The sequence below is a fragment of the Hevea brasiliensis genome, chromosome 8 (assembly GCF_030052815.1).
Source record: "Hevea brasiliensis isolate MT/VB/25A 57/8 chromosome 8, ASM3005281v1, whole genome shotgun sequence".
In the NCBI taxonomy this organism is placed as follows: domain Eukaryota; kingdom Viridiplantae; phylum Streptophyta; class Magnoliopsida; order Malpighiales; family Euphorbiaceae; genus Hevea; species Hevea brasiliensis.
The window spans coordinates 27,706,200-27,728,619 of NC_079500.1; the positions used below are offsets into that span (position 1 = coordinate 27,706,200).

A 22,420-nucleotide genomic window follows, 5' to 3' on the forward strand; every position below is an offset into this window, starting at 1 on the left:
TTTAAGTATTTTTATTATTTATTATTTTTACAATTAGATCATAAATTTGAATAAATTAAAAATAAAATTTTAAATAAAAATTATAATTTGAATACATATTGAAAATGATATGTGCCACAAAAAATAATCTATAATTATATATAAATGTATGATTAAGAAAGCGAACTTTCGAACAGATAAAAATATCTATACTCAACTCAACTCAACTCAACTTTTATCCTAAAAATTTGAGGTCGGCTATATGGATTCTCTTTCTCCACTCTAAACGATTTTGGGTTAAATCCTCTGAAATGTATAATGTTTATAGGTCATGTTGTACTACTCTCCTCCATGTCAGTTTAGGTTTACCCCTTTTTTTCTTTCTATTATCTAACCTAATATGTTCTACTTCTCTAACTGGAGCCTCCGTATGTCTACGCTTCACATGACCAAACCATCTCAATCTTCCTTCTCTCAACTTCTCCTCAATTGGCACTACTCCCACCTTTCCCACCTTTTCTCTAATGCTCTCGTTACGGACTTTATTTAGTCTAGTATGGCCACTTATCCACCTTAACATTCTCATCTCTGCAACTCTTATCTTAGACACATACGACTCTTTCAGTGCCAGACAAAAATATCTATAATTTTTTAAATTATTTACAAAATCAAATAATATCTAAACTATAGAATTTTAATTAAATAGATTTCTATAATAAATTAATTGTAGTCGAATTTAAGTGTAGAATTTTAATTCAAATACTTGACCCTATGACTTCTACGGTTCAACACTATATTGAAATCTTAATAATTTTTAAATTTTTTATTCCTAAATTTTAATATTAAAATATTAAAAATTATATAGCAAAAAAAAAATCGTAATTAAACTAAAAGTTAATCAATTAAGATTTTTAATAAAAATATATTTAACAAGAGATTCGTATCTTTATAAATTTTCCAAAAAAAATCATTGAACTAAATAAGTTAAATTAATTAAAATAATATAATATTTATTCCAAAATTCCATATAGTATGTTTTACTAAGCTTTACAGTTTAAAATTATAATAAAATCTTGATAATTTTTAAATTTTTTATTTATAAATTTCAATATTAAAATATTAAAAATTATAATGTCATAAAAATCATAATTAAAATAAATTAACATTCTTAATTAAAAAAAATACTTTGCAAGGATTTGCATTTTTATAAATTCTCTAAAAAACTAATTAATAAATTAAATTAATTAAAATAATATAATATTTATTCAATAATATTAAATATGGAATTTTCAACCGTTCTCATTGGTAGATATATTAAGCTCTCTTTTAAATTTTTATTTTTTAAAATATTTAAAAATTATTACTAATTATTTCACAAATACTTTTTTAATTCTTTTTCAATAATTAACGTATTCACAATTTAGAAATCATTTTACAATTTCAATGCGTAAATCTTAGTTAAAAATTATATATTTTTTTAATTGATGTCATGTGAAAAGAAGTATTTTATGGCTATACATCTTTAATATTATCTTTTAATTTTCTAATGATAAAATTTTGATTTTTAATTTTCTAATAATAAAATTTTAATAATAATAATTCTAATATTATTTAATATATTAGAAAAGGTAAATTCTTATAAACAATTTTATGTGAAGAAAAAATGATTTTGTTTATTTTTTAATAACCTTATTATATTGTGTCTAACGGTATTAACGGTGCTGGCATCATCTCGACGTATGACATTAGACCACATTGGTAATTTTTATGTCTTTTTCATTTTATGACTTAAGTACCAAAAACTGAAAGTATATGTCATTGAATTGACAATAAATAAGGAAAAAAAAAACTTCACCTTCAATGCTAATACGATGGTTTTCCTACAATTTTTTTAATTAATTATCAATCTTACACTACAAGAAAATATCGGAACAGAAACCGACTTTAAAAACGGATTTATATCGATTTATAATTTAAAACAGCTTTTGCAACGAAAATTGAGTAGAACTAGTTAAATTTATCAAAAATCAATTAGAAACGGATTTGAAATCAAAATTTGAAACAGAAAAACATAGGTTTCAAAATGCTAAATTAGCATCAGTTTAGAAACCGATTAGAAACCAAAATCTAAAACTGACTTATTTTGTTTCTAATTTGAAAGCTCAAAATTAGTTCTATTGTATTAGGTCATATTAGAAACCAAATAACGTCGGTTTCTAATTCATTGAATTTAATTTAGAAACCGATTGAATTTGGTTTCCACAATGAATGTATTTTCTATTTATATTTAGAAATCGATTTTTATCGGTTTCAAAATTAATATAATTTCTATTCTATTTATTAAATTTTAAAGTGAAAATAAAAACCGATTATTTTCGATTTCTAGTTTATTGTAGAAACCGATAACTTTCAGTTTCAAAATTTATTTATTGTATGTTTTATTTAATAAATTTTAAAGTTAATTTAGAAACCGATTTGTTTCGGTTTCTATTTCTATTAGGTATATTTAGAAACCGATTTTTTCAGTTTCAAAATTAATATTATTTCTACTTTTTTATGAATTTTAATGTCAAAATAGAAACCGATTTTTATCGGTTTCTAATTTTCTTTTTGAAATTTAGAAACCGATATTTTTCTGTTTCAAAATTTATCTAATTGTGTATTTTATTTAATATATTTAAAGTCAACTTAGAAACCGATTTTTATCGGTTTCTATTTCCAGTAATATTTAGAAACCGATTATTTTTGGTTTCAAACTAAATCTATCATCAATTTTATCGATTAAATTTAAAGTTAAATTAGGAACCGATTCACATCGGTTTCTAATTTTTTTGGTTAATTTTAGAAACTCATTATTTTTGGTTTCAAAAATTAAAGTGTTATTTAATTTTATTTAGAAATCAATTATTTTCGATTTCAAATTTAATCAAATTAGAAACTGATTCATATCGGTTTCTAATTCTTCTATTTATATTTCGAAACCGATTAATTTTGGTTTCAAAATTAATCTATTATTTATTTTATTTATTAAAATATTAAAAGGAATTAGAAACCGAGTTTTATCGGTTTCTAATTTATTTTGTTATAATTAGAAACCGATTTGTGCGGTTTCAAAAGTTTATGTATACTTATGTATATTTAGAAACCGAATATTTTCGGTTTCAAAAAACTCTTGGATTAGAAACCGATTTTAGTCAGTTTCTAATTGCTATTTATTTATTTAAGAAAAAAAAAACTCTCATCTAATATCACTCAGCTACCCGTGCTTGTTCTCCCAAATACCCAAATAGCTTTCTTTGCTCTCTAGAACAAATCTCCTCAATTCGGTGGATTGAAGCACGAGTGGGATCTGCTCTTAAGGTTTGCCATTTAATTTGATGGTCATTTTGTTTCTTTGCTTCTGGGTCTTTCACGCTAGTTGGTCGTCTTTGATGCTTAGGGTTTCTTTCTTCTCGATTTCCTCCTGGAGAGTCGACCAGAGGCTTTACTATACGGATTCTTCTTGGCATTTTTACCTCTATTTTCAAGTCAAGCTCCTGTAATTTTCTATTTCCCTCTCTCTCACTCTCTTTTTTTGTTTATTTGTTTTTTTTTTATTCCTTGTTTCTGCGTTGAAAACAGCACGATGAATGAGAACAAACATTAGTAATCTTATTATCAGCGGAGTGGAACGTCAATCCAAGTTTAAAATTCTATTTGTAATTTTAGTTACTGTTAAATTAGAAGTGACAGATGAATTAATTTGATTTGTGAACTCAGATTTTCTTTGAAAGAGAAAAAAAAAGTTTATTTTCTCTGTTTGCAATGTATGTAACTTTGGTGTGTGAGCCTGATGACCTCTCAATACTATTTCTTGATCTTGATTTCTGGTATTTATTGATGAGAGTGTGAGACACTTAGCTAATTGATATCCATTTTTATACTGAACCTTTTTAGTATAATTCCTTTCCAAAGTTCTTATTTACGAGCCAGATATATTGTACAAGTTTCCCTTTTACTTGCTGTTCTGATATTACCATTTCAGTATGGTCTTTTGTTTTTGTTAGAAGATGATGAATGCATTTCATCTTCTCCTCACCTCAAGAATGGCCATTGTATTGTCTTCATTCTGGTTGGCAGAACAGAGCACCGAATGTAGGCTCATTTTTTCCTAGTTTCATAACGGTGGAAAGTAATCACAACTCACACACATTTGGCGTTAATTGCTTGCATTTTGTTCCTTTCTCCCTTCTGAGAAATGAGTAGGATAGTTCCCCTTCAGTACTTGTTATCTGATGAACCTTTTTTCTGTTGATAGGCCTTATTTGAATTGATAGAGAACAGGGGTAGATGAATAGATGGATTGACTGAGGAAAACAGTCAGGTTTGTTCTATTACTTCAATATGAAAGTTAAATCTAGTTTAGAATTATTTTTGAATTATTTCGTTAACTACCTCAACTTTTAGTTGATATGTAATGTTATCTCATCATATATGAAGGAAACTAGGGCAAAAATCACTATATTTTTAGTTGGAAACAGTCAGGTTTGTTTTTCTTGATTTGGTTTCGGGTGTTTCATCTTTCGATCCAGTTTTTGGCCTTTAATTCATCATCTGTACAGAACCTAAGTGTAATTATAAATTGGCAACTTGCCTATATATAATTAAAGAAATAGAGGAAAAAAGAAAAGATTGATTAACCAGCTGATTGGATTCCTTTTTGTTGTTTTTGAGCGTGCATAGGATATAGAATAAGTTTCTACTACCCTTATCCTTTTCAGATTTCTAATGTAATAAAACTTCATGTGATTGGAATGAAATGCGTTTTGGTTTTGGTGTGGATATACTTTATTTATCTATTGTAGCTCCTGCATTAACCTCATGTATATTTATATTACCAAACAAAGCATGAGAATTCTGCAGCAGAAGTTCAATAGTGGAGATGCAGAGATAAAAGCTTGAAAATGAAATTCATCGTTGATACTTGCTTTGTGGTTCTTGGAAACAAGAGGGAAAATGAAAAGAAAATGACACCAAGGATGGTTGGGATGGGAATCAGGAAACCCATTGTGACCAGATTGTTGCATTTTCTTCCCTTATGTCTCCTTGCTTTCAAGAACCAGAATTCTGCTTCTTTAGCTATAAAAAAATTGTATGAAAACAAAATGAGCTAGAAATGTGCTTACCAACAGAAGGGGAAAACTACTACTTTGTCTTGATGTGGCATCCAAGAAACCATCCAAATCTCTTTGCTCCCTCTTTCAGAGTTTGCCAACTTCTGCGGCCAATGAAATGAGATGGGACCTTTGATGAGGGACCTTTGATATACCTACCCTTTCTTGAGTTATCAACAGTGGTTCAGATCAAAACTACAATGTCCTAGGGGCTTGTGAAATGGTACCTGCAAAATAAAGAGAGGGGTTATGGCGAGAGATGGGTGTGTCTATGCAGTACCTAGTAAGAGTTGAGTAACTTCAATGGTTAGGGCTATCAAATTGAACGTTTAGGTCAGTGAATGATGACACATCACATGTCAGCATTTCAAGGGTCATTTTATTGTGGACCTTATCAGATAGCTTGTGGAGTGCACCTTCTAATGAGGCTAGCACTTCAGGCCGTGTTAAATTGTTAATGCTTCATTTTCTGGTGTAATTTCCAAATTAAGCAGTGCTATAGTGGTGTAGAACAACAAAGAACAAAAGGGGAAAAAGGAATGAACTCTCAAATTCTATTAATTCTCAATTGTCAATATCAATAGTAATAAGCTCTTCTAGAAACACCTAAATTGCATAGGTATTTATAGACTAATAACTAGTCCTACGACTTTTAGGACTAAGAATCCCAAAATAGGAAAATACTTAATGAATCTAACTAGGAATATCAAACTGATACTAAGTAGGGAATTCTAAACAATAGAATTCCTAAATAATCAAAATATTTCTTAATTAAATTTTCTAAATAATAATAATAGAAACTTAAACTTCCTAAATTTTACTAGAAAATGTGAATTAAAGACATTGATTTTACAATGAAAAATTAAATTCAATTAATTTCTACATTGGGTATCCTTGGGCTTGACTGCACCACATAGCCTAGTTTTTTCTTTTTTTTTTTTTTTTTTTTTTTTAATTTATATGATTCTCTATGTTCTATTTCACTGTTAGATTACTCTTTTATCCGCTGTATCAGTCCATGAGTTTAAGTGTTTCCTGTTGATTAAATCTTTCCCTCGTCTCTTCTTTTTATTTCGTGCGACCACGTCTTTGCACATGCTGTTTTTGTAGTTATTTCCATGTTGCTTTTCCATTTTTTAATAACTGGAGTTGTTCTTGCTACATGTTCTTGGTAAGAGCTACCGCCCTACTCATAATTATAATTTGATGGTCAGGTTATTGATTATGGCCATCTTAATTCTATGTGTGCTGGTTATAGAGTTAGATCTTTTAATGAATAGAACCTATACTGCTTTTGGAATTTTGGCAACTTCATTCTTGCTGTCAATGTCAAGTGATATGCACAGGATATTGAATTGAATCATTACACTTCTGCAAATGAAAACACATATTGAGGGATGTCATTTACAAATATAAAATGAAACTACGGGCTAGAAATTGAAACATCTTTTTACAATTACAAACTATGAGATCAAAATTGAAATATTAAGCAAGGGATGAAATTGATACTTTAATGAAACATCAATAGCCAAATCTTGGTATCACAATTGTCAAAGAATCTGTTTCTCTAGCAGTATTTGTTAACTGGTTGGTGTTGGTTGGTATTTATTTAAATAGGTGAATTTCTTTTTTAATATCATAAGTTCATAATTTCTAATTACTATCTTTGTTGCTTGTTATGCCTTCACTTCTCCTAAATATTGTTTCTCATTCTGGATATTACATAAGTTGCCTTAGTGGTATGTAGCTTTTTTGTGGCAATTGATTAGATTAGATATCCTAACTCCATTGGTGTGGTGCCCAGCTAAGTAAACAACAGAGGGTGAAAATTATTAGGTCCGGCCTCTCTCAGGGATCTTAGCTTACACGTGAGTCGTCCATGTGATTGTAAATTTCACTATATTTATAATTACACTATATTTATTTATTTATTTACTTTGCGGTGTTAAATTTTATACAAGAATTTACTGACAGAATTTCTTTTTTTTTTTTTTGGAACTACAGTCTGTCTCATTCTCTTTTGGTCACTATCTCTCGTTATTTTGTCCGTTGCTTTCAGTATCACACAGGTAAGTAATATTTTAATATGGCGTTTTAATTTGTAGATGCATGCATATCAATTTTTGAGGTGATAATTTTTTCTATTTGTAGAAATTTTGTAACATCTCTCATTGTTCTCTGGGTGCAAATTTTATGTTGTGCACTTGGAGAACTAATGGGAGATGCTGCTGGAATTTTTACAAATATATGACATGTCATCATCTGTCTGTTATTGGTAGAGATGATACAATTCTAATTGGGTTAGGGCCTTACCTTTCAACGCATGATTGGGGATATGATGTAATTCTGATATATGACATATCATTACTAATATTCACTTAATTATTACATAGCTATTAGCAAAATGGGATCAGATCGGAGATGGATGTATGCTAGGTTAAAAGATGGTCTATTGACCTCAGAATTCATAGAAGGTATTGAACAATTCATAACATTTGCTAAGCAACATCCAAAGTGGATGGATGGGGATAAACTGAAGTGTCCATGTAATCATCGAAAGTGTCAGAATCATAATTATGCTGATGAGAATACAATTCGGTTACATTTGATGAAGCATGGATTTGTGCCATATTATTATAAATGGATTCTACATGGGGAACCCCGCACAAGTAATATTGATAGTCAAAACATAAATGTTATGATAGTGGAGTCTGTTCAAGAGGTTGATAATAGCACAAGCAATACCTATGAGCAAATGGTAATGGATGCAGCAGGTCCTGATTTCTTTCAGGATGTAATGGAGGAGCCTCCAAATCCATCAGCTCAAAAATTGTATGACATGTTACAAGCTGTTAATCAAGAGGTGTGGCTAGGTTGTGAAAGCCATTCGTAGCTCTCAGTTGTTGCAAGGATGTTAAACATCAAGGCAGAACATCATTTGTCAGAAAGGTGTTTTGATGACATTTGTCAACTTATGAAAGAGGTGTTACCGGATGAAAATTTAATGACTGAAAACTTTTACAGTACGAAAAAGTTGGTTTAAGCATTGGGCCTACCTGTTGAGAAGATTCATTATTGTACTAATGGATGTATGTTATATTGGGCTGAAGATAGTGAGTTAACGAATTGCAAATTTTGTGACCATCCACGGTTCAAACGATATAGTCGAGGCTCTTCTAATTTTCAAACCAATGTGCCACATAAGAAAATGTACTACTTTCCTCTCACACAGAGATTGCAAAGATTATATGCTTCGAATGCAACAGCAAAAGAAATGAGATGGCATGCTAAGCATAACCATGAAGATGGGGTAATGTGTCATTGTTCAGATGCAACTACATGGAAGCATTTTAATAAAACACATCCTTCATTTGCTGCTGAGATTCGGAATGTAAGGCTAGGACTGTGCACCGATGGGTTTCAACCATTCATCGATGCCGACAACAATATTCATCTTGGCCAGTCATTGTCACTCCTTACAATTTGCCTCCTTGGTTATGTATGAAGGAAGAGTATATGTTCCTAACGGTAATAGTTCCTGGTCCGAGAAACCCAAAAGACAAATTGGATGTGTACTTACAGCCCCTTATTGCAGAGTTGAAACAGTTGTGGGAAGTTGGAGTTGAGACATATGATGCATCAAAGAAGAATAATTTTAATATGAGGGTTGAGTTATTATGGACAATAAGTGATTTCCCTGCATATTCAATGTTATCCGGTTGGAGCACAGCAGGCAAGACTGCTTGTCCATATTGTAGGGACGATTCAGATGCATTCACATTGACAAAGGGTGGTAAACAATCATGGTTTGACAATCACCGTAAATTCTTACTAGCTAACCATCCTTTCAGACGGAATAAAATTGCTTTTAGAAAGAACAAGACGATTACAAAAGTGCTCCCCATTCTATCTGGTGAGGAAATTTTAGAACAAATAGAACATCTAGGATTAATGTGTGTCACAGATATGGGTGCAGATGAGAATAACAGTTGCAAAGCAAAAAACACGGGTTGGAAGAGACGGAGCATTTTTTGGGATTTGCCATATTGGAGTATTAACATGCTTCGCCACAACCTGGATGTCATGCATATAGAGAAAAATGTATTTGAAAATATTTTTAATACTGTGATGAATGTTGAAGGGAAGACGAAGGACAATGCAAAATCAAGGGAAGATTTGATAGAGTTTTGTCACCGACCTGAGTTAGAGAGGGATATGGCAACAGGAAAGTATCCTAAAGCATGTTACACATTAGACAAACAATCAAAAGCAGTGTTGTGTGAATGGCTTAAAAATCTTAGATTCCCAGATGGTTATGTGTCAAACATGGGTAGGTGTATAGACATGCGAAAACTAAAGTTGTTTGCGATGAAAAGCCATGATTGTCATGTCTTTATGCAAAGATTACTCCCAATAGCATTTAGGGAATTGCTTCCAAAAAATGTGTGGTAAGCATTGACCGAATTGAGCAATTTCTTTAGAGAGTTAACTGCAACAACACTTAGAGAAGAAGCCATGTTACAGCTCAATGAAGAGATTCCTATTATATTATGTAAACTAGAGCGTATATTCCCTCCAAGTTTCTTTGACTCCATGGAACATCTCCCAGTGCATTTGGCTTATGAAGCATGGATTGCTGGTCCTGTGCAATATCGGTGGATGTATCCATTTGAGAGGTAACTAGTTTAATGTATTGTTGTATACTATCATTACATGGAGAAATAAAAACTTTGTTGTGACTAAATAGTAAATGGTACAGGTACCTTAGGAAGTTAAAAAATAATGTGAAAAATAAAGCCAAAGTGGAAGGTTCCATATGCAATGCATACTTAGTTGAAGAAGCATCGTCATTCTGCGCTCATTATTTTGAACCCCATGTCAACACAAGGCATCGAAAGGTTCCATGCAATGATGATATAGTCGAACATATGGATGAACATCTAGGGAATCTATCAATTTTTCCGGTAGGCCACTAGGAAAAGGAAAGGTTAGATATCTCACAGAACAAGAATTTCAAGCAGCACAAATGTACATCTTGTTGAATTGTATAGAAGTAAAACCGTACATTGAGTAAGTTTTTCTAATATTCAATTATTATAGTTGTTGCAATGCCATTATTGATTCCAAACATTTAATTAACTATTTTCATTGTGTGCAGCATTTTTGTTAATGAGTTACACATGGCCAATCCAAATATCAATGATAAACAAGTTGATGAGAAACTAGAGCGTGAATTTGACAAGTGGTTCAATAAATACGTTCACAATCCCTCCAACAATATATCAAGCTAGTTTTTAAAGGATCTATCAAAGGGTCCATTAAGAAGTGTTATGTCCTACAATAGTTATGTAGTTAATGGTTATAAATTTCACACTAAAAGGCATGGTTCGCATAGGGCAACGATGAACAGTGGGGTATGTATCAAGGGGACTAATTACAGTACTAATGAAAGTGACTACTATGGACAATTAATTGAAGTGCTACGATTGGAGTACCCTGGATTACCAATCAAAAGAACTGTATTGTTTAAATGTGATTGGTTTGATCCAACACCAAATGTGGGAACAAAGATTCATCCAAAATATAAACTTGTGGATATTAATCATAAAAGATCCTTCAATAGGTATGAACCATTTGTTCTTGCTATCCAAGCTGCTCAGGTGAATTATTCCATATATCCAAGCTTAAAGCGTGACAAGGATGATTGGTGGGCCGTGTTCAAAATCAAAGCGAGATCTGTTATTGATCTTCCTGAGCAAGTGAATGTGACAACCCCCCCTGCACGGGAAGAACCATTTCAAGAAGATGAAATGGAAGTCCCTTTGATTCAAATTGATGATGATGATGATCAACAACAATATTTGAATGATCAAAATGGTGTACTAGTTGAAATTAATGAAGAGGATGTTGAAGATGAAGAAGAGCTTGAGTTGGACTCAGAAAGCGATGAGGAATGCGATGATGTATATGATAGTGATACTAATTAGAATTAGGTATTTCTCTTAATGAATTTATATTTCTAAACTTGAAGTATAAATTCTAACTATTGGAAAATTTCATCTGTATTATGTATCATAAGTTGAATGAAGCTAACTTGTTAATACAATTATTTATGCAGGATGCGAGGCAACGGTCGCAGGGGAGGTTTGTTGGGTCATTCACAGTCAAGGCAGTTACCTGTGCAGGATGAGCCCAATGATCAACTAGACCAATCTACACAGGGTCAGCCTCAGGTTCCTTCACGATCCACTGGGAGGTCGACACCAGATCCGGAGGGGTCTACTGCTTCAACACAGCATCGAGCTACACCTCCACCTCCACCGCCACCACCTATTACCCCATCTTCTGAGCCTGCAATTGGATCAACCTCTAGTCATGAAGGTCATTCAGTTGGGGCAGCACCAATATCATCAATGGATGGCCTATCACTCACTACATTTGGAAGAAAGAAACGAATAAAGCTCATTAATGGCACGTAAGTATTAAAAATTAATTAACTTTATCTATGATTTGGTATTACATATCATTGGCAATTGAAGTACCATGTTTCTACATTTACATAAAATCAATATATTTGCTGTCTTTCTCTTGTACAGGTTACATCCATCTGAGGAATGTGCTAAGAAGATGAAGAATATCTTCAAGGAGAGGATGGACCCAGGAGGCAATCGTTGGAAAACTATCACGCCTGAAACAAAAGAGTTTTACTGGGATGAATTTTAGGTAATAAAATAAATATTTAAATATAATTATCTATCAGATAACTAATTTGCATAGTTTATGAAACCTCAAAAAAGAATGTTACAAACAAATATCATTTAAGTGATGAGAATTTGTGAATTAATGTAAAAGAACACAATTGAGGTATATTAATGCTTAAATGTTCTATGTACAGCTTGTGTGTTGAGGATGTTGAAAATATATATTGTTGCGAGTTGTTGTAGTTGGGGTGGATGTTATTTGTTGTTGAGAATATATGAAGTGTTTTTAACAGGTGCAATTAATACCTAATAACTAGGCTGCATTGTCCAAAATTAAGGGGAAATGCTGTCAATTTTTTTCTAAAATATTATCATACTAATACAACTGTCTTAATTTTTATTTATTTTATAACATAAATACTTTGATTGGCAAGAGGTGACTCACCGTAAAGGAAGCTTGAGGCGTAGGTCAGAGCGCTACAAGGCGCTAATGTGCAATGTCAGGAAAGGAAAATCCAAGGTCATCGTGCCTAATAGTACAATGCAAAAATGGAAGGAGGCATGGAGTAGCCCAGAGTTTAAAGCCAAGAGCCATTAGTTCACTGCTAACCGCTGTAGTGAGATAGGGGGAGTTGGGGCAGGCATCTCTAGACACACGGGGGTTCTGGCCACATGCTACTCACGCAGATAGAATGGTAATGATTTCATATTTACTGGTTTTGTTATTGTCTGTCTACATATTAGTAGCAAATAATCGAACATTATTATAAACATCACTAAAATCATTATATCTTTTCAGGAAGCCAAGCTTGGCCGAAGACCTTTTCCTTATGAACTTTTCCATAAGACCCACACTAGGAAAGGCACCTCCGATATGGTTGATTCACGAGCGCAATCAATTAAGGTAAGTGAACAAGTATTTTATGTCTTTCAATTATAGGAAAAAAATGAATAAGTGAGTTTGTTTATTCAATTGCCAAGAAAAATAAATTTAAAATATGTGTATTAACTTATGTAGGATGCATTTTTGGCGCTTAAGGAGCAGTCGTCTCAACCACAAGAGGGGTACAGTGACCCTCCTATTGTAGATGAGGTCGCACTATATTATCAAGTTGTGTTGGGTGGGAGGGGGGGGGGGGTGGGGGGAGAAGAAGAACAGGGTTTATGGCATTGGATCTCAAGCATCAATTTTTTACCCTAGCTCATCACATGGATCATCTTCTACTGCATCCTATTGCGCTCAGTCGGAGGCAATGGAGGAAGAGATTCAACAATTGCATTAGACTGTTGCAACGCTCAAGGTTAGTTTGGTTGCAATGGAGGAGAGAGACCGACAATGCGAGTTGATGCTAGAGGAGAGATATAGACAACGTGAGCAGACACTGGAGGGGCACATGCAACAAATGATGCAAAACATGATGGCACAAATGATGCAGGGTACGCAGTTTACAGCCCCAACTCCAGATGCGACTCATCAGGATGATGGTAGAGAGGCTAATAGTGGTGATGAGTGATGATCTTGTTAATGACAAGTAGCTTATTTTTTTTTGTTATTATGATATTTTATTTTTCCATACAGTACATTATTGTCATAACCCTTCACTGTCATATTTATATATAATATTGACTGATATTTGATATTTGACAGCCTGATATTGTAAATATTCTGATATTGAGCATTTAAAATTAAAATTATATTATATGCTTCAATACAGGAAAAAATATATTAAAAAAGAAAATAAAAATTTTCTACTAGTAATTTGAAACGGATTGGAAACGAATTTTTCCATTTCTAATCCAATAGCGTAAGGATCGGTTTTAGAATTTAGAAACCGATTTGAAACGGAATTTCTGTTTAAAAAAAATTGAAACCAAAATATCCGTTTTTAAATTGAAACGGATTTTGAAACCGAATATATGTGGTTTCTAACTTTGAAACGGAATAGTGGTTTGAAAACAGCTTCAGAATTTGAAACGGACGCCACTTTTCGTTTCAAATTTATTTAGAAACTTGCGGATTTAAAACTGAATATTTCGGTTTTAAATCGGTTTCTAAATGTATTTAGAAACCGATTTTCACTGATTTGAAACCGAATATTCGGTTTCAAATCTCCTTTTTTCTTGTAGTGTTAATACTTAATATTTAATTGAAACTATACAATATTAATAATATATCATTATTAATTTAGATGCTTTATGATTTTTTCTAATTTTTATTTATCGATGATAAATTACTGCAATGAAGATATAGAGAAATAGTAAGTGAGATAGAAGGGAAAGTGAGAAAAATAGAGAAAGTATATACATTATTTTCATTTTTTTTTATATTAATGTCGGGTCAACATGGTAATAAAAAATTTAACAAAAATATGTTAAGAAGAGTTTATTGTTTATAAATCAATGCGCAAGGAGTTTTATATTATAAACTAAAGTTTACAAACAATATCATTATAAGGGCTAAATTTGAAGTGTGAATTATATTCTTTATGGGACTGGTAAACCCATTCGGAGAATTTTTGACACAAGTATTCAATTAGTTCGTACTTATTTGGTATTGAATTGGAACCAACACAAAAAAGGTTCTTTTATAGAAAAACATATTATATATGTCGAGAAGTGCAAAATCGTATGGATACGATCCTCATTGTGCATCTTGATCAATTGGATCGTTTCTTTGTGGATGTCGATACTATAGTATCTTTTATTCTAGTATCTGAAGCACAAAATATATGAAATGTCTTGGTCCCAATTCAACACTAAACAAGTAAGAATTAATTGAATACTTATGTCAGAAATTCTCTAAATGGGTTTACCAGTCCCATGAAGAATATAATTGACAACTCGAAATTTCAGATTATCCTTTTCCTGCAATAGATCTTAGGGGAAATGTATCAAATATTCTAATTTTTCTTGGATACTCGAGAGCTGTCGACTCCAACTGTTGTCGATGTACGATCCATAATAGATCTGACCAATTGTCCATCTTACCTCCTCTACGTTCTTGACAGGCCATCTTTGTCTCAATACCGTTATATGGAAATCAGAGATCGGGGGGCTATTCATTTGACTAGTACTAATGAGAATTTGACTCCATGAGAAATTGAGAAAAAATAACGGAATTGGCCCTCACCAACTAGCTAATTAGATGTGAGCCTCTCCTCAGGCAGATTCCCCCTTTTGCTCCTTAGCCTATGGGGTATTAGCAACTGTTTCCAGCCTATTATGGGACATACAATGCATTACAGACGTATGATCATTACGCTTTAACCAAGTTATTCTATTCCATCTCTTAGAAAGAAAAGAACTTAATTCAAAATATTTAATAGCATAGTGATACATTTATAAAAAAATCAATCATTTAATAAATTATTGTTTTTTTAATAATTTTTTTGATTTTTCTAAATGTGGCAGGCATTTTACCGAAGGTTTTTATTGTATCAACTACTCTTGTGTAATTCTTATTGAAGTATATACTCAGGGGTGGTTGCAAGAAATGTGATACAAGTAATTCCCAAAATGTAGTATAAAAAAAATAAAAGAAAAAAAGCAAAGAGGGATTACTAGTCATTTTTTCATTATTTCAAGTCAAAGTCGATTGAAAATAAAAAAAAATTATTTCAATGAAAAAAACACTCTTTTCGGATGGTAAATATTTCTCAGAACTTAGACTGTCAATCAAATCCACGAAGTAAAGTGTTACCTTTACGTGGTGGAAATCATCAATTCGAGCCTGATTAGTAAAATTTACACAAAAAATTGTAAATTCATTGAATTGGTAAAATAATATAATTTATATATTTGATAATCATGCACTCATGCATTTTATTAATATTTTTATATGAAAAATCAAATTTTATCCTTTCATTTTGATTATCATTTTTTCATGGTATTAATAATATTGTTGCACTCACCTTTATTATATATTTAATATACAAACATATATTTTAATGAAATTATAATTAAAACGCATAGTTAAAATATTTAACACTAAATATACTAATATTTATAAAAATTTAAATTAATACTCACATAATAGATAATTATCAATAAAATAAAATAAAAATAAAATTATCTTATTTTGAAAAATTTTATTTTAAAATTTTACTGTATATGTAGAAATTTTTTCTAACTACAACTAATAAAATAATAGATATAAAAATATTTCAACTATCTATATATTACGTTGCACTAATCAACTTATAATATTAAATATCGTTAAAATTTAATATTTTAATAATAATAATAATAATAATAATAATAATAATAATAATAATAATATTATTATTATTATTATTATTATTATTATTATTATTATTATTTGCACGTGCTTTAAATCTTAACATATATAAATGTATGGATGAGAAGATGGTTTTCAAACCGACTAAAATGTCTTTATATATTTAATCTAATTATTTAATTTAATTAATATAAAAATATTAATTAACTAATATAAAAACTTAATTAAATAAAATTAGGAATACTAATCTAATGTGAAATCTACTAATATTAGAAATTTTTATTTATATTTTACAAAACATAATTCGATTATTAATTGAAAACTAAAAGGGAATAAAAGATTAATAAAATTCAAATTAACAGATATATCCCTCGCAAAAATGAAAATCATGATAAAAAAATTTTCGTATAACAACTAATCATAATATATATATATAATCTTATTTTTTCATCAATTTGAAATTTTATTAGTTTTCTTCTCATAATCTTATTGTTATTATTTGAATCTCTCCCTTACTATCATTTCATCGTACTCAAATTATAAAAAAAAAATTTATAAATTAAAGCCATGTCATTTATTTCATTTTATTTATAATTTTAATTAAATTTATTTTTATAATTATTTTTTAAAAAATTAAATTCGGATAAGTATTTAATTTTAGGCCATCATTATATATATATATATATATATATATATATATATTTCTAATCAACAACCACTTCTTTTAATTTTTATCAAGTCAATTTTTTTAAAAAAATATTTCTTGTCAATATATGTATAAATATTATTTTTACAAATTAAATATTTTAATAAGGTCCCTTAAATTGAATTTTTGGCTTCATCATTGTAAAAATATTATTTTTATGAATTACATATTTTAATTGAGTCCCTACATAAAATTTCTGACTCTATCACTATATAAGTCTCACTTAATTTATACATGAATTTTATTATGCATATTATATCTTAAATTCATGATTAGTGAGATTTAGCAAGAATTTTACAATTTATCTAGTGATGTTTACCTTGTACAAATGTGATGCATGTAAATCCAGTGAAGACTAACGTTTTCGTCATTGGCTTTATCATTTTTAAATCATATCTATGTTACTTTCAAATATACTTTTTGGAACACATGTGGCAAGCAGTTCTGCTCTATTAATGTTGGACATATATGAATCCTAATTACAGTGATAATTTGCTAAATTCCCTTCACTAGGCCCCAAAACAAAATTTGTCAACACTTGTCTCTTCTATATAAACACCAACCCTCCTTTCTCTCTTTCACTGAGCTTCATCTATCCAACATATTCCCCTTTCACTACCAAAACCCATCTCATAACTACTCACACAAAGAGAGAGAGATCTAGAGAGAGGGGGGAGAGAGTTCTAGAAAGAGAGAGAGAGAGAGAGAGAGAGCACATTTGCATGGAGGTTGCTTCTATTTTAATTTACATATGCCTCTTTCTCTCTAGTCTACTCTCTTATTTCTTCTTCATCAAGAAGAAAACAAGGATATCCAAACCAAAAGCTAAGCTTCCTCCAGGTTCAATGGGATGGCCTTATGTAGGTGAAACTTTACAACTCTACTCTCAAGACCCAAATGTCTTCTTTACCACAAAGCAATTAAGGTTCATATTATTACTATATTAAACCTTGTTTTTCTTCTTCAAGAGTCTCTTTGAATGGTGTTATCAACTTTTCTTCTTTTCTTTTTAGATATGGAGAAATATTCAAAACCCACATACTTGGGTGTCCTTGTGTCATGCTGTGTAGTCCTGAGGCTGCAAGGTTTGTGCTGGTGACTCATGCTCACTTGTTCAAGCCTACATACCCCAAAAGCAAAGAAAGACTAATTGGACCTTCAGCTCTCTTTTTTCACCAAGGAGAGTATCATAATCACCTGAGGAAGCTAGTTCAAGGTTCATTATCTCCAGACACGATCAGGAAACTAATTCCAGATATTGAATCAATGGCCATTTCAGCCTTGGAATCATGGGCTGATGGGCATGTCATCAACACTTTCCATGAGATGAAGAAGGTTTGCTCATGAATGTGAATATTCAATATTCATTCAAGTCCTAATAACACTTTTCTCAGAATTTTGTTTTTATTGATTCTTAGCTTTTTGTTTTTCTGATTTTGGGTTTTCTTTTGATCCTTCATAGCTTTCTTTCCAAGTAGGTATTCTCTCTATCTTTGGTCTCTTGGACAGCAACTACAGAGAGAAGCTAAATGAGAATTACCACATAATGGATAAGGGTTACAATTCTTTTCCATCAAACATTCCTGGAACTCCCTATCAAAAAGCTCTCTTGGTAAGAGATATTTTAAAATCTTAATTACATATTAAACTGCAAGTCAATGATGTTTTATGAAATAATTTCAATTTATTTTTAATTCTTTTTAAGGCAAGGAAAAGACTTGATCAAATCCTTGGTGAGATCATCTGTGAAAGAAAGGAGAAAAGACTGCTAGAGAAGGATCTCTTGGGTCGTTTTCTCAATTTCAAAGATGAAAATGGGCAAATTTTAACTGAAGATCAGATAGCTGATAACATTATAGGAGTACTTTTTGCAGCTCAAGATACTACTGCTAGTGCTTTAACATGGATTCTGAAATACCTTCATGATGACCAGAAACTCCTTGAAGCTGTAAAGGTGAGAAATTCACCCAAAAATGATCATTCCATGCCCAAAACATGGAAGAAATTAAAACCCATTTTATGTATATAGCTCATGCACATTATTATATGTTCAATTGTTGGATAATCACCAGGGATTATCTTGTTAATTAACCATAATTATTTACGTGTTACAGGCTGAGCAAATGGCAATATGTGAAGCAAATAATGGAGGAAAGAAGTCCCTAAGATGGACACAGACAAGGAATATGCCACTTACATATAGGGTATGCACTGAAATTACCAGAAAAATATGGTGTTTCAGAATTAATTAAATTGGTATAAGAAATAGAAATTTAAAATTTAATTAATTTTGAAGGGGAAGTCCATTAGTTATATCGGGCTTATCATGCCTCTGAATCTGCAGGTTATACTAGAGAGTCTAAGAATGGCAAGTATCATATCTTTCGCCTTCAGGGAATCAATAATTGATGTTGAATATAAGGGTAAGGACATGATCTAGAAGATTTTGCCTTTATTGATATTATTCAAAGAGGGCTAATTTTTTCTTTTCTTTTTTTTTTGTTTTTTAAAAAAAATTTAATGCATGTGTATGTTTATCTATGCATGTATAGGATATTTAATACCAAAAGGGTGGAAGGTGATGCCAGTATTCAGGAACATTCATCACAATCCAGAAAATTTTCCTGATCCTCACATTTTTGACCCATCAAGATTTGAGGTATGCCAAAAAAAAAAAAAAAGAAGGTCTAATCGTTTATCTCACGCGCATAATTATACAGGTGTTTGTAAGCCATAGGTCAGTAAAAAGTGATGTATCCAGGTTTCTCCAAAACCCAATACTTTCATTCCGTTTGGCAACGGAGTCCATGCTTGTCCCGGCAATGAGCTTGCCAAGCTGGAAATGCTCATCTTGATACACCATCTGGTAACCATATTCAGGTAAATAAATGTTTTTTTCAAGGGATTTTCAAGCATATCTTATTTAGATTTAATTTATTATAAATTTAAAATATATTATGTATAATAAAATTTATATATTAATTAAATAAAATTTATATATTTTAAATTTATAATAAATTTAATTTATATAATTTTTTTAAAAAATTATTATTTTTTAATATTTTCAATATATATTATAAATTTTAAATATTTTGTTATTATTATTTTAAAATTTTAATAAATTAAATAATCATTGATAAATAAAATAATGAAATATAATTAACTCTTTTAGTAATTTTCATTGTTCATGTAATGAATATTATCAGTAATAAATAAATTCAAAGGTTAAACTTTTATTAACAATAAATTTAAAAATAAAAAAATTAATTAAATTATCTTGAGTTGCACAAATGTAATTTGTTCGTGTATAAGGCTTTGTCTTTTTCCATATAGGGTAATAACTCTAAATGATATCACTTGTGTAAAGAAAATGATTTTGTGGGCTCAATGGTTTTTGACTTGTTCTTTTAGCGTTGCCAGGTGGGAAGTGTTGGGAACAGTAGATGGAATTCATTATGGTCCATTTCCAATTCCCCAACAAGGGCTGCCAGCCAGATTTTGGCAAGAATCAACTAGCCTCAACCAAGATTGCAGCCCTTAATGATTATGATTTCTTATTCATAATTTTCAATTTTTACCCTTTCCCCACCCCCAATTCCAACCCCATTGCTTTTTTTTTTTTTTTTTTCATGGGGTCCCCATCTCTAATGCTTACCTGTTGTTACTTTTATGACTTATAATTGTAATTGTAATCTTGATCCTTTTGAGGATCTATATGTAATGAACGTATACTACTAGTTTTTGCCTTGTGAGAAATTGTTCTTTAATGTAATCCCTCCTTAACTATATGCATAATTCCATTTGCAATTGGAATCTCAACTGATTTTATTTTTATTTCTTTGAAAGACAATTTTTTTATAAGCAGAAATTAATAATTTAGAAAAAAATTTAATATGTATCATCCGTTTAAGACCTGTTGTCAAAATTTAAAAAATAAAAAATAAATTTATTTTTGAAAAAGTCATTCTTTTTTAAAATAATTTAATTTTTTTATTAAAAAAATTTATTAATTAATTTTTTAAGCATCTTAAACACTTAAAAATATATGTTTATTTAAAAAATAATATGGATGGATATTATATTTTTAAATATTATAATTTGAATTAAATGAGAGTGCACATAGCTTCAGACCTTCAGTTGAGGTTGAGTGCGGCTCTAGTGGCCTCAGAAGTGCCACGTGTTATTGTTGTGATTGGCTGAGTGAACCCCAATATGTGGGCCACCAACTTAATTAAGGTCGCATAAAGGAGCAAACAGAACCACAATTCAACCTCTATATCTATGTTAATTGTCAAGCCATTGCCGCTCGGCCAGCAAGCCGTCCCATTAATGATTTTTTTTTTTTCCCTTCTAAAATTAGATCCCACTTCCCATCTGGATGATGTATAACATAATTAATTTTAATTAAAATTTAATTCGAGTTGATAAAGTACATTAATATCTATAATAATTAATATGAGTGTTAATTTTAAATTAATTTTTACTGGTTGTATATTGCGCATTTCACTTGATAAATTTTATAAAAAATTTAATATTTAATTTACTATTTACTTATATATATATTCTCATTTACAAATTAAATTAATACATAAAATATAAGGTTTTTGAAATATTGACATGCAATGTACAAAAATGAAATCTTAAATATGGTAAAAGAACATCACTCTATATTACTCTACTCTTGTCTAATAACTAAATACTTAACTGGCGTGGCATATCTTCTATAGATTGTGATGTTATATTGCTTACCTTATAAATCTTTATAGAATGTGACGCCAAGTTATTTATAGATTATGATATAAAATTATGGTGATGTCGATTGTAATATTGACTCACCACAAAAGTAATTTGCAAATGAAATGACAAAAAAATATAAGAGATGAGCTCCAAACAACATCGTTTTGGGCAAGATGAGCAAAAATGTCTACTTATCCTATGCAGATTGTGATCCTATATTTTATGTCTTATATAGATTGTAATCTTGGATGGCATATGATGTGTGACAAACACACCAATTAAATATAATATTCTACTGGACTAACTAACTCATAGCAAAAACAAGTAGAGGTCGATCTCATAAAAAATGATTGATTAATTAGTAATATCACGCCAACCATAAAGAAAATAGGGGATTTGTGTTTGATTAATTATAAGTAAATTAAACTAAGAAAAATAAACTACTAAGACTAGAAAGTATGCACAACACAAGTAGGACAAAGAGACACAAATGCAATTGACACGAATGACAGCCAATGGTAAATGGCTCAATAAAGAGATGTGTTTTTATGATGGAAATTAATTATTAACCAAAGATACTCACACACGTATTCATCCATTCGAATAAATTGGTTGCGGAAACCGACAAGTTCTTATTTTCTTATCTCTCTTTACTTAGTAGATTAAATCAAAGTAGGCATCTAATTAACCCATAACCAAATGAAAAATCTTAGCCAAGCACAAGATTTAACTCAATGGCAACTTTAATGCACTAGAGAGACATAATTAATTCTAGGTAAAAATTACACAATAAGCGGTATAATTATTTAATTTAGACTATGAATCTCTAACTAATAGGATGAATTCACATACATTATCACTTTTGCTACTGGTGTTAGGCAAATCAAGCAATTATAGACTTGATCAT

General features: G+C 30.5%; 2 protein-coding genes across 2 annotated transcripts; both read left to right on the top strand.

Annotated features, from left to right (window-relative positions):
• Positions 1–10,522: 10,522 nt before the first annotated feature.
• LOC131182120 (uncharacterized) lies at positions 10,523–11,855 on the top strand. Its single transcript, XM_058150764.1, has 3 exons — positions 10,523–11,125; positions 11,251–11,607; positions 11,729–11,855. Exons 1-3 carry the CDS (start codon positions 11,028–11,030, stop codon positions 11,853–11,855), a joined length of 582 nt encoding a protein of 193 aa, XP_058006747.1. The 5' UTR covers positions 10,523–11,027.
• Positions 11,856–17,375: 5,520 nt separating this feature from the next.
• Positions 17,376–20,543, top strand: LOC110655841 (abscisic acid 8'-hydroxylase 4). The gene is made up of 9 exons (XM_021812312.2): positions 17,376–17,701; positions 17,790–18,111; positions 18,239–18,388; positions 18,482–18,730; positions 18,891–18,980; positions 19,121–19,199; positions 19,329–19,435; positions 19,538–19,656; positions 20,197–20,543. Exons 1-9 carry the CDS (start codon positions 17,499–17,501, stop codon positions 20,315–20,317), a joined length of 1,440 nt encoding a protein of 479 aa, XP_021668004.2. The 5' UTR covers positions 17,376–17,498; the 3' UTR covers positions 20,318–20,543.
• Positions 20,544–22,420: the final 1,877 nt, after the last annotated feature.